Source organism: Gopherus flavomarginatus, chromosome 11, assembly GCF_025201925.1.
Source record: "Gopherus flavomarginatus isolate rGopFla2 chromosome 11, rGopFla2.mat.asm, whole genome shotgun sequence".
In the NCBI taxonomy this organism is placed as follows: Eukaryota; Metazoa; Chordata; order Testudines; family Testudinidae; genus Gopherus; species Gopherus flavomarginatus.
In genome coordinates this window covers 24,565,007-24,578,287 of record NC_066627.1, presented here as the reverse complement: position 1 = coordinate 24,578,287, position 13,281 = coordinate 24,565,007, and the positions used below count along the sequence as shown (strand labels likewise).

The following is a 13,281-nucleotide window of genomic DNA, read 5'->3' as shown; positions in this document are numbered from 1 at the left end:
GTTACACACTGAACAATGAAGATATAACAGAATAGTGAGTAGCAGCTCATTCAGGGAGCACTTTTCACCCCACGGACTGAGTGTGGAAAAATAGAACCTGGGACCATGTAACTAAAGGCTGGCTCATCGTGTATACACACAGGAGGGCTTCATTAAGGTTGCACAGGAAAATCTTAATTCTGGAATTTCCTACCTTTTGGGTACTTGACTTTGCAACCTTAATAATGTTCTTTTAAATTAGTTCATGTTTTGGGGGTGTGTAATCATTTATACAAGCTAGATGGAGACTTGTGGGGCTCTGCCCCTATGAGGGGGACGAGAAGCACAAATGATGGGGCAGAGTTAAGGCTGGGGCGGATGTCCAGGTTTCCACTAACTGTCTGATCATTTTCCCATTTGCCAATTGTTTGGCATTTGAACACCACTCTTTGGAATGAGTTGGCTTATTTCCACCTCACCTTTCTCTCAAACTTGGTTTTTATTTGGGAGGTCGACTTAGAGCTTGGGTTTGCTGCTGAAGGGGGGCTGGTGCAGGGGGCTCTCTAATTGCAGGTTAGGCTGCCCTTTGGAAACCTCACTCTGCAGGCTTTTTTCTATGTTTAATGAAATAAAGTGAAGGATTTTTTGAAACAAGTCCAGGTGGGAACTGGGATTGTTTAGTCTGCAGAAGAGAAGAGTGAGGAGGGATTTGATAGTAGCCTTCAACTACCTAAAGCTGGATTCCAAAGAGGATGGAGCTCGGCTGTTCTCAGTGGTGGCAGATGACAGAACAAGGAGCAATGGTCTCAAGTTGCAGTGGGGGAGGTCTAGGTTGGATATTAGAAAAAACGATTTCACTAGGAGGGTGGTGAAGCCCTGGAATGGGTTATCTAGGGAGGTGGTGGAATCTCCTTCCTTAGGGCTGGTCTACACTGCGGGGGCAGGGGGTCCGTCTAAGATACACAACTTCAGCTATGTGAATAGCGTAGCTGAAGTCGAAGTATCTTAGATCGATTTACCTCTCCTCATGGCGCGGGATCGACGTCCACGGCTCCCTCTGTCGACTCCGCTACCGCCGTTCGCGCTGGTGGAGTTCCGGAGTTGACGGGAGTGCATTCGGGGATCGAAATAGCGCGTCTAGATGAGACGCAATATATTGATCCCCAAGAAATCGATCGATACCTGCCAATATGGTGAGGAGTTTAGACATACCCTTAGAGGTTTTTAAGGTCAGGCTTGACAAAGCCCTGGCTGGGATGATTTAGTTGGTGATTGGTCCTTCTTTGAGCAGGGGGTTGGACTAGATGACCTCCTAAGGTCCCCTCCAGCCCTGATATTCTATAATTCTATGATTATTTAGTGCAACATACATAGCTGCCAAATCCATGCCCCTTTACAAAAACGGCCTAGTGCCCACATCTTAGGAGGAACTTAGGATCATTCCAGCAAAGGGGCCGAAGGAGAGATGGCAGGTCCAAGGCGCAGGTCTTTTGCAGAAGCTATAGGAGTTGGTTGCATCTGGCCAAAGACGTTTCAGGTATTTAATACAAGATTTGGGGTCCTGCTGCACTGCCCCCGCCCCTAGCCGCTCTTGTCCAGTTGCTTGTGATGGCCCTGGTGCCCTGTTTAGTCTGCAAACGGTTTCTCTGCTGGGGCGGGGGTCCTGGCCTTGCCGGGCCAGCTTGCAGCCCAGTCTGCCGGTTGTTTTCTGTTCCCGCACCCCTGGGCCGGGTGTTTAGTGCCCGTGCTAAGGCAGTGACTAGCCGGGGCCTGCTCCGTGGCGAGCCCCTTTGACGCTGGGGCCACCCCCGCGGCACTCCGGGCTCCCCACTGAAGGCGGAGGTTCCGCGGGGCAGGGGCTCGGGCTAGAGGAGAACGGCGCGCCGCGGCGCGGAGTATGTAGCTGCGCCCCGCGGAGCAGCTGGCTGGCGTGACCGATCCCGGCTCGCGTCCAATCAGGCAGGCGTGGAGGCGGGCGGGGAAAGTTGCCCGCTGGAGGCTGGCAGCGGTCGGAGCGGAGGGAGTTGCTGAGCCCAGCTCCGAAGCAGCAGCCCCGGGGCCAGCCGCCGGAGATCCCGGCCCGGGCGCCTTCCTGCCCCCCCGGACCGGCTGGAGGAGATGCTGGGCTGTGCGGAGATGCTGGCAATGTGCCTGCTGGCTGCCAAGCCCGCCCCCAGCCCCTGCGCCGGGCAGCCCCCGCAGCCCCGCGGCCAGGGGCTCGCCCTCTTCCACGATGTAAGTAGGCGCTGGGCGCGTTCCCCCTGTGCGTGGAGCCGGGCCGGCCAGCCGGCGGGCAGCGTAGGGGTCCCTTCCCGCGGCTCCCACTTCCAGCGGGCAGGGGGCTCAACCCCGGGCTAGCCGGAGCCGGCGGCTGGTTGGGAGCTGGCGGGGTCCCGCAAGGCAGGCAGAACCCACCGTAATGGAGACTTCTGGCCGGGGCTGCACCCTGCGGGGAAAGATGCTGGTTTAGCTGCTGTGATGTGTGTGTGTGTGTTTGTGTTTGTGTGGTGTCCGCACACACCCACCGTGATGCGCACGGTCAACTATCTGTGACCCAGGGGCACCTGCAAAATCTGCCTTTAGGGGCCCAAGCAGGCAGCGATGTGGGCAGAACAGGTGTGCAAGCACTAAGGACAGGGAATTGTGCCTTTGCATCCCCACGTTTTGCATCCATGATCGAGGTGCCTGGGGTTGAAAATTTGTCCATAATGTGCAGTGCCATCACTTGGACTGGGAAAGAATGGGAAAATCCTTGCTTTCTCCTAGGGAACAATGTGCAGTTCCTAGCACTGTTCCCTAACAATACACATGCCTATTTCATCCCCCAACTTTGCAAAATGCTACTAACTCATCCATTTGGGGTCAAGCTTTTGAGGGTTTGTTTTTCTTCATTGTCATGCAAGGAAAATAGTACATGTTTCTTTTTCAATCAATAGCCTGGGGAGGAGGGAAGCAGATTTTGGTTTTGGGGCTGGTCACTTTTCATGGCCAATTTGGAAGCTTAAGCCCCTAACTGAATTATGTAATGTAAGAAACCTACAGCTTCTCCTGCGGTAAAAGTCACCCGAGCATGGTTTAAAATCTCTGCTGGGAAATCTATGTTAACAAAGGTTTATTGCAGCTGGCAGTCACACACTTAATGTGAGCCACGAAGGGTTTTCTAGTCCAGCTCCAAAGCTGACTGCCAACTGGGAAACATTTGAAAGCGTCTTTGCTTGTAATGTGCTGTATTTACTGCAGAGTTGTGGGTATTGCCTGACTATTGTGTTCGCTGCCTCTCTCTTAGAAACCAAAAGTTAAAAGCAGCTTTGAAGTAATGATCTGACTTAAGGCTTCCAGACCTCCAGTGCTAGGAGCTGGCTAAGAACAGCTGTCCATGCTTCCTGCAGCTGTAGGTGCAGTGGAGAACTTTCTGTTGATATCTTTCATCTTGACATTAAAAGCAAACAGCCCATTGTGCTTGATGCTCTGCTTCCCTGAGTGTATCGGAGAGACAGTAACGGAAACCCCTGTGGCTAATTGTACAAAAGTGAATTGTATGAAATGTTTATGAAGCCAGATGCTGGTGTCTGTTGGTGCCTCTGGCTCACTGTGAAAGGTCTCCATACCCTCACACCCAGGCTTTGCCAGTTCAGCCTCTATTGCACACAAGAGTGAAAGCCTTAGGAACACACAGCCAATTGGCTATTGTTTCTTTTGGCTCATGGATCTTAGTCCTCAATCCTTTCTCTCGAATTGCGTATGCTATGGAATTACTTCCTACTTAGACACTAGCTTGGAGCTGTGGAAACCACTGCCCAAGGCACTGTCTCCTCCAGAGGGTCTGAAGGGTACCCCCAGAGTCAAATGTGCCCAGCTGACTCTTAGAACGTGGCCTCCTGCTGCCCTCTGCCTGTGGCTACAGGGTCACCCGCTGGGCTTTGTGCAACTGAGTCATCAACAAGAGACGTTGATTTGGAAGATGTAACTGAAGTACCAGCCCTGGTTATGGGTGTGGATTGATTTTTTTTCATTTTCAAACAAGCAGCATTTCAGCTCCTGGCTTGTTATCTGGCTGTCAAAGGGCTGGTCACTGCTGTTTCACGCAGAAGCCACCTCTCTTCTCCTCCCCTCTCTAAGCAAGTGAGGTGCCCTTCCTAAGACTGAAATCAAGCTGGTGGTGGGGTGGGCCAGTAGCTAGGGGAAGGTTTTGATGCTGACTGATGGAAATGAAATGGAAGCTTCAGCCCTTCCCCGAGGATTAGAACAATTTATAGCCAACATAACCACCAGGACAGAGTCCAACAGAAGGAGCATGACTTGCAGGACCTTGGAGCACTGCTGAGGCTGGAGAACAGTTAATCAGCACGGCTCAGACAGAACTAGTGACGTCTGACCAAATAAATTGTTCCTGTTTGCACCAATCAATAAATCTGCAGGATTTTGTTTTGAAAACTCTAAGCTGAGGATAGACAGGGCTGAGGATGTGTAATTACCTGGGAGAAGTGTCAGCATGTCTGTTGTGACAGGACCAGCTAAGTTTCTGGCTAAGAGTGGAGTAGACATTTGGGCTGGGATTTGCAATGGACCCAAATCCCAGGTCAGCAGGAACTGAGTGCCCAGTTCTCAAGGATTCTTTGCAAATTCTAGAATTTGCAGTTGATTTGCAATGTTATGTGTTTGCAGCTGCACACATATATTTGCAGGTGTCTAAATTCTCATGTCAGGTGACACATGGGGGAGGTAGGTGCTCAGGTACCTTTGAGATTGGCACAGAGTAAAAGCCTTTATAGAATCACATGAGTTAAGCATATGCAAATACCCACATGTAACTGTCCATGCTGAACTTTGAAAATCTGGTCCTATTTTAGAGAGAAATAAAGTGGCAGAGAGCAGTAGACAGCAGTCCCGCCACTCCCAAGTGTTTAAAAATAATCACAAGTCAAGCCTCCAAATATCATAGGTAAATAAGATAATAAGTATTGGGTCATTTTTAGTTTGTATTCTGGTTTCAGATACATTAGGGATCATGTTTTCAAGCTTTTCTCTGAAACAACATGGGCAAGAAACTCACTTTAAAAAGAGCTGAGATTCTTGTGTATTCACATGACTCCAGAAGCAGGGGCTTTAAGGAAAGCACCAAATAGTGTGAGACTCATGATAAAATTGTGAGAATTGTCAAGTGCAACTGTTTAAAAGTGATACCCATAAGTGCTTGTCTAATCTAACTGCTAAAATATTTTACATGCTGTGTGTTTTATCTGCTGGAATTACACACCCTATTCTAAACATGTCATGAATCAGTTGAAGTCAATCCTATTTCCTCAGGTAGGGGTATCTGATAGACACCTCAAAGACCAGGTGTGGCCCAGCAACTTCTAGAATACCATCCATGGCTGTCTTTAATACAGAGGTCCTGTAATGGACATGGCTGATCCCAGCATGCAGTGCTCAATCTTGATCTCAGTAGCAAGGGTGCTCAGCTCAAGGTGGAGCATTGCATACTGGGAAGCATAGTCTCTGAGGGAAGCAATTTAGGTGTGCCTCCGAGACTGAAGTCTGGGTACCCTTTGCTAAACCAAGAACATCTTAGCAGCTTTTAGGGTGTAATCCGCAGTTCCTGTGCAAAGCACAAGTAAACTTGGGTGGCATGGGGGATGCCATCCTCCCTTCACCCACAGGCAGGGTGCTGGATGTGGATTTAAACCCCATTGAAACCCTATTGGGGGTTTGTGGCCAGTGGGTCTGTGCAGACTGCAGCCCTGCTCTCTCTGTGTCCTTCTCCTTTGGCTCCTCCCCCCCCCCACCCCAAGCTCCTGGGAGAAGAACCTCCAGAGAATTCCCTATCCTTGCATGGCAGCTCCGCTTCCTGGGCTGTGCTGCTGAATGTGGTAGTTTCACAGCATTTGGCTTGTTAGGAGTCAGAGGGGCCAGGCTGCCCAGCACCAGGTGTCTATGGAGAGGCCCAGCCTTAGCGTACCTGGCAGCTCATCTCAAAGACATCATCACTGCAGATAAGATCCTGCCACATCTGTCCTCGTTGAGTAGCAGCTTCCTATGCCAACCATCAGCTTCGGTGGGGCTACTTGTGTAGTGAGTGGCCACGTACCCCGTGTAAGGGTGGTGGAATTAGGCCCTGTGCCTCAAAGAGCAAGATGAGAATGAGATGAGAAAATCAGGGAGGAGGCTGCACAGCTGGTCAGTGGCCCCTGACTTTACAGCTGTGAGAGCCTGTGTTTGCAGTTTCTGTCCTGGGGATGGAAGGGCGAGGGGAATATCTGAGGCATAACTCCAAGGCAGTGGTATGTTTGCAGGGGGAAGCCATGGGAGTTCCATTCCTCTCTGCTCAGTGCTCCCCAGGAGCGAGCACTCAATAACTCACCACCTGAGAGTGTATTTTTCACTTCTCCGTCCATTTTGCTGTGGTTTGCATTAGCACTTGCTAAATAGTGGCCAGGTTGTGCCTGGTACCTGTGCAGGTGATGGCTTCCCCCTTGTTTCTCCCAGGCAGGGGCTGGCTGCAGTTGCAGTCCTTGCACTCCCCTGAATACAGGACTGTAAAACGTTAACTACACCAGAAAGGATAGGCAGAAGGAGGGCTCGTGGCTGTCCCTCCCCTATTGCAGTGACTTGGAGAGGAAGGAGATTCCAGTGCTTAGGGCTCTAGCCAAGATGTAGGTTCAATTCCCAGCTCTGCCACAGACTGCCTATGTGACCTTGAGGAGGGAGGGATAGCTCAGTGGTTTGAGCATTGGCCTGCTAAACCCAGGGTTGTCAGTTCAATCCTTGAGGGGGCCAATTGGGGAACTGGGGGAAAAATCTGGGGATTGGTCCTGCTTTGAGCAGGAGTTGGACTAGATGACCTCCTGAGGTCCCTTCCAACCCTATGATTCTATGAAATCACTTAGTCTCTGTTCCTTAGTTTCCCCTCCATGTAATAGGGATAATAGTCCTGCCTACCTCACGGGGTGTTGTGAGAATAGATCTACTGGGGACTGTGAGGCACTCAGCTACTCCAGTAATGGGGGCTTTACTTAGATAGAGTGCACAGAGCATCCCTTTAAAGAGCAGGAGCTGCACTCCCCAGTCACCTTGCTTTGCAGCTTTCAGCCCTCTCAGTGGCTTCCCCTTCACCTCATCTCTAAAGCAGCTGAGAGATGGGTGGGTGACCCCTGCGCTCTCCCTCCCTGCATGGGCATCAGAGCAGAGCACTGTCCTGTATGTTGGTTTCAGAACAATCTGTTTGATCCAGAGGGGGCTGGCATGATTAGAATCAGAGCAAGAGATCTCAGCCAGTGCTGGTGCAGTAGCTTGGCCCGTTGCTTTCCAACTCCTTCTGCACCTCGCATACGTTCCTGCCCTACGGATGGGCTGGAGCATTTGTAGCTGAGCTTCCAATAAGGGAAGATTGTACAGAAACCTGAGGTACTTAACCTAAGCTGGAGCCACATCTCTGACCTGGCTCTTGCTGGAGGAGCTGCCCAGGGAATAAAGGGGGAACTGGGCTCAGGGAAGTGATAATGTGACAAAGAACTTCTTGCCGCTAAATCCAGCTCCTGTCCAATTGGGGCAAGCACAGTAACTCGCTTTTCATGCCTTCTTAAGAGCTTAGGGGCCATGAGTTTGCAAGACAGTCCAGTTTTCAGCAGACTTGGGCATTCAAGATGCCCACACTGATACCAATCACAGTTTCATTGGGGAGGCTAATGATGCATTGTGCAAAACTAAGACCTCTCTGCCCCTGACTCTTTCAGCTCACAGCTGAGGGGTGTGAGGCATGTGGACCTATTCTATCATTGCAGGATTTCAGTCTGTAGGACTGTCGAGCCAGCGTCAGTGACTACACAAAATGTTCAGCTGGATGGAGCAGACAGAGCCTCACTTGAAAAACATGGTCTGGCTGATGAATGCTGAATGCCAGTAGAAATCCTCTGGGCAGCTGCTTTATTACCAAACAGTTAATCAGAGTACCATTACCACAATTAGCACCCGAGGCACCAATCTTCTTACCAGCAATCCTAGAAGCATCCAACGGCTGCCCTTGTTCTCACAGCTTCTCTTGGACCTTCTGTTTGGTTTCTCTGCTCGTAGGTTAGTCCCAGAGTCAGATAGGAGGATTTTAACACTTCCACTTTCAGCACTAAGTAACCGGACAGCTCCCAAACAGCTTCACTGACCTGGCTGTGAGCAACAGCCTACTTCCTTCCATGGCTCCTCCACTGCCACAGGTCCACGCCCGCCTTGCAGATCAATACATGTCAACATCTGGAATGATAAGCAAGAGTGTGTTACACATGAGAGGTGTATGTTAATACACTGCTAGCCTAGAGCCACCTCTCATCGTGCGTCTTCAAGCACTTGTACAAACATCAGTTGAATGAGCATCACAATCCATCCGTGGGGTAGACTGAGACACATGACAGTGCTGGATAGCCAAGTATAACTGTAATTACCCCTGTTTTACAGATGGGGAAAGCAATGCACAGGGATATTAAGGGATGTGTTTATAAAGGGTCTCTGCTTGTTTGTTCCCACATGTCTGCATGCAAGCAGATGCATGCTATAAAAATTCTAACCTGTGTGCACATGCTTTCAGTTGGCTGACCCCTCTACTGCAGATCTACACACCTGTGCCCTCAGAGGTCTTAGACTAGTGATTGGCAATGCACACAGGAGGTGTCTGCACCTGCCAAGTATGGCTGCATGCATGTGCATGTGGAGAATAGCCTTGGAACATGGATCCTTAAATGACTTGCCCAAGGACACCCTGATTTAGCCCAGGACAGCCCAGAGTCATTAGCTGTGTCTGGAGTTGGACCCAGAAATTGTAGTCTCCTCCTCTCTGTGTTACAAACCCCACCGCTCCCTCTGGTGCTAATTAACACCCTCTGTGCATGCAGTCTCAACAGAGGCAATGAGGACTGAATGGGTCCATAGAGAAGGAACTGTCCTATCAGCTATAGGTTAGTTAGTTCAGGTCAGGACTGAGGCCCATGCAAAGGCAGCATGTGGAAACCTGTTCCACTGCAGACTATACCAGGTTTAAACAGAGGCCATTAGTCTCCAAGGCTTCCCAGCACCTTTGAACTCAATAAAGTACAGACACACACACACACACACTCACACACACAAAATGTGGAGTCTGCCTCCCGCTCACTTGTTCTTAGTCACTGGACATATCAGTCTCCGTGCTTTTAGAAGATTGAAAATAAAGAGCCTCCCTTTATTACCTCTGGGACTGAAAGGGCATCACCCTCCATCTGTCCTTGAAGTGAGACCCCGAGCTCCATCCTGCATGGGTGAAAATTCTTATCATTTCTCTGGGGCAGGCGCCTTGAGGCCTGGAGGGCAGGCTTAGCTCAGGTGCCGCTGAAGACAGGTACACCTGGCGCTCCTTCCCGTAGGCCGTGCTGGGGGAGGACGGAGGCAGAGGTCAGAGAAAGCAGAGAGGATTTCGGAAAGGCAGCCGACAGAAGGCTCCAGCTGCTTTGGCCTGCCCGGAGCCTTGGCCAGGTCTGCTGTTCATGGCTAGCACAGGGGGGCCTTGCGAGGAACTGCCACCTCAGCAAGCGACTGGCAGCCTGCAGTGTATCTGGCAGGCTCCTTTTTTGCTGTGAGCCTAGTGAGGGGTGGGCAGACGAAGGGGGGCTGACAGTGGAGGGAGGATAGGGGATGGAGAGTCTGCTGAAGCATCAGAGTCCTGAGAGCCACACCAGGATATTGGATTCCTTAGACGCACAGGGAGAGAGCACAGGGCTTGTGCAGTGTGCTAGGCTGGCTCCTCTGTGCTTTCCCCTGTAAAGGCCCATGTGGGTGAGAGGAGAAAGGAGCGAGGAGAAGAGAGAGCAGACTTGAAAAGAGGAGTCTGTCATAAACAGATAGCTAAGGGTTAATGTGTCTTTTACCTGGAAAAAAAGTAACCTGAAGCACCTGACCAGAGGACCAATCAGGAAACAGGATTTTTTCAACTCTGGGTGGAGGGTTTTTGTGTGTGAGTCCTTTGTTCTGGGTCTTCTGCCTGACTCTTTCTTGGCTATGAGGGGATTTCTATTTCCTGCTTTCTAATCTTCTGTTTCCAAGTTGTGAGTACAGAGATCATAAAAACAATAGAGGTTATTGTTTTTTTTCTTTTGTATTTACATGTCTATAGTTGCTGGAGTGCTTTAAATTGTATTCTTTTTGAATAAGGCTGTTTATTCAATATTCTTTTAAGCAAATGACCCTGTATTTGTCACCTTAATACAGAGAGACCATTTGTATGTACTTTTTCTTTCTTTTTATATAAAGCTTTCTTTTTAAGACCTGTTGGAGTTTTTTCTTTAGTGGGGGACTCCAGGGAATTGAGTCTGTGCTCACCAGGGAATTGGTGGGAGAAAGAAGTCAGGGGGGAATCTGTGTGTGTTAGATTTACTAGCCTGACTTTGCATTCCCTCTGGGTGAAGAGGGAAGTGCTTGTGTTTCCAGGACTGGAAATAGAGAGGGTGGACTCCCTCTGTTTAGATTCACGGAGTTTGCTTCTGTGTATCTCTCCAGGAACACCTGGAGGAGGGAAGGGAAAAGGTTTATTTCCCTTTGTTGTGAGACTCAAGGGATTTGGGTCTTGGGGTCCCCAGGGAAGGTTTTTGGGGGGGACCAGAGTGCCTCAAAACACTCTAATTTTTTGGGTGGTGGCAGCTTTTACCAGGTCCAAGCTGGTAACTAAGCTTGGAGGTTTTCATGCTAACCCCCCATATTTTGGACGCTAAGGTCCAAATCTGGGACTAGTCAAAGACAGGGAGTGGAAGAGGAAGGAAGGCAGGGGAGGGAGGGAGAGAGGATTTAGAGATAAGACACTCCTTACCTCACCACTCATTATCCATCAGCTGAGACACGCAGGCCACACAAATCACCGAAATAGCCTTCCCCACCGACGTTTGTCCATCGAATGGCCTTGGCAGTCGTGCAGAACGCTAGGCACCAGAGCCTCCTGCCAGCTTGCCACCCGTTGGCTTTATCCAGCTGACTCAGTAACAGCCAGAGCTCACAGTTACTGCGGCCCCGCTGCTGTTCTTTAATAGCACATCCCGGGGGCGCCCAGAGGTCCCACTGCAAAGCAGGGTCTCCTCCTTCCAGGCAGCAGAACAGATGTGCAGGTAGTTACAGCTTCTGCCCTGAGGGGGCTTGCAGTGTAAGAAACCCTCTCCCATTTGCTTGGTTTATTCCAATCAGGAAGCCGCCTGGAGGAAGTTGCTTGATGCCACAGGCGTGTCGGAGAGTGACATGAATCCAGGTGTCCCTGCTTGCTCCCTCTCCTGCTGAGCCAGTTACGTCCAATGCAAAAGGCAAGGACAAACCATCCATGAGCTCAGCTGAGGACATGCTGTCTCAGAGCTGGCAGCATGGTGGCTTCATGCCCCCAGGAAGCCCAGGTCATCCGTGCAGCTAGCTGGGAGTTTAAAGGCCAGTGATTCTGGGATGGGTGTGGGAGAAGAAAGCATGCACTCCTGGCACCGGAAAGGATGCCAGCTGAGTGCTGGTAGGGGGAACTGGCAGTAGGTGGCGCCATGCAATAGCGAGGGAGGCTTGAGAAGGAGCAGGGGCTGCCCAGAGACAGGGAATAGAAGAGGGGGTTTATTGTTTAAATTGGATCTAAATTTCCATGTTTGTGGGTGGGCTATTGGAGCACTAAATCCTCCCGCTCGTTCCAGCACAGCATGCTGAGCTCGAGGTGAGGAACGCAAGCAAACAGGCAGCAGGCCCCGTTAACGTGATCCTGGCAAGTTCTCTCTCTGGGCTGCTAAGGCTGATGTACTCTGGGTCCTGCACCAGCCCGTGAACCCGAAGCATTGTGCAGGCAGAGTGTACCCCAGCAGAAAGTCTATAGTCATTCCAGAGTCTGCCTGGCTAATTTCCATTCTGTCCCCTGGAGCCAGCAGCGTTGTCTCACGTGAATGCATCCTCACAAACCTGGCCGGATTCTGGCCGTACCCTCGGGAAGGGTGGACAGGGGGGCTGTGCAGCGGCTGGAGCCCCCCAGAGGATCTGAACTGAGTCAGCCAAGCAAGCCCCTGCCACCCTTGCAGACTGGTTCCTCTTCTAGATTCCGACACTCTGCCTCTAGTGCAGAGAGAGGCAAAGGCAAGTCCATTGTCCCTGTCTCACCATGCCCCCTTTAGGGTTATGTCTGCTCTGCAGCTGGGAGCATGATTCCAGCATGGGTAGAGGCATGTAGCCAAGAGGTCCAGTACAGGCTTGTGAAGCAGGCAGCTTACCCCCAGCTACACTATTTTTAGCGCACTAGCTCAAGCAGAGCTGGCCCATGTCTATCTGAGCTGGTCACCACGCTCCCAGGTGCAGCATAGACCTACCCTTTTGGACAGCTCTAGGGTGACTAGGCAGGAGCATGGCCTGTGCCACGCTTACACTGGGGAGTGAGTGGAAAGGAGAGTTCCTTGTGTCCTATCAGGTGTCACTTGGAATGGTCTATATTGCCCCATGAACATCTAATCCTTTTCTGAACCCTGCCCAACTGCCCCAGTGCAAGGAGTCCAGGCTGGGTTCTCCCCTATAGGAGCTGGCTGGAAACCAAGAAATTTCAGTTCATGAAACATTGCGAGGACTCAGAATGTTTTTATTTCCACATCGAGATGAAACCGAGAACCTTGTGACCTTTTTTTTTTGCAAACAGAGAGCCCCTCACCCTAGAATCCAGTAGCCCAGTGATTAGGTTATACAGCTGGGCTGTGGGATACTTGGGATCATTCCCTGTTCTGGCTGATTTAGGCACCTAAATATCTTTGAGATCTGGACCCAGGTGGACCTGCGACTATCTCAGGCAATGACCCATCCTTGAGAGCTCAGCATGATAGTTACGGATGGTGTTTAACCGCACTTGTCCCTGAAAGACCCATTCCCATCCTGTGACACTGACCTGGATAGACATGGCTTTCACAGATCCCTGTTTTTCCAAGACACCCAACAACCTTTACAGACCTAGTGGGCCAGGTTTTCACAGACGCCTGACCCAGGACATTGTCAGGGAGCTCTGCACTCAGAGTTGGAGCCAGATTTTTCCAAAGAGTTCAGCCCTCTACCTCTCTGCTTTTTTCGGAAAATCAGCTCACTAATTTTGGAGCCTGTGTGGGAGCTGAACTGTCCTGTACAGGGAGGATTCCCCCGCCAGAGTGCTGCTAGCACCTGGTTGTGGTTCTTTTCAGTAGCCTGAGCAGATCAGCCTCAGTATGGGCCACAGGGGAGGGCAGAGCCATGCAGAACGAGCCATTTTTACTGAATCACTGTTCTTGATCATCGCTACACCTTGAGGTCAGTCCTTCAGATTCCCTT

The 13,281-nt window shown here is 50.8% G+C and overlaps 1 protein-coding gene across 2 annotated transcripts in view; it reads left to right on the top strand.

Annotated features, from left to right (window-relative positions):
• The first annotated feature begins 1,429 nt into the window (after window positions 1–1,429).
• The window catches only part of NECAB3 (N-terminal EF-hand calcium binding protein 3), a 125,175-nt gene continuing 113,323 nt past the window's right edge, over window positions 1,430–13,281 (top strand). Inside the window, exon 1 of one of the 2 annotated variants that reach the window (XM_050917443.1) lies at window positions 1,430–1,516. In XM_050917443.1, coding sequence (XP_050773400.1) covers window positions 1,445–1,516 — 72 coding nt within the window. In that variant the 5' untranslated portion in view covers window positions 1,430–1,444. Of the gene's footprint in view, window positions 1,517–1,972; window positions 2,215–13,281 lie in introns of those variants that run through there. The other variant, XM_050917441.1, reaches the window with a different exon arrangement.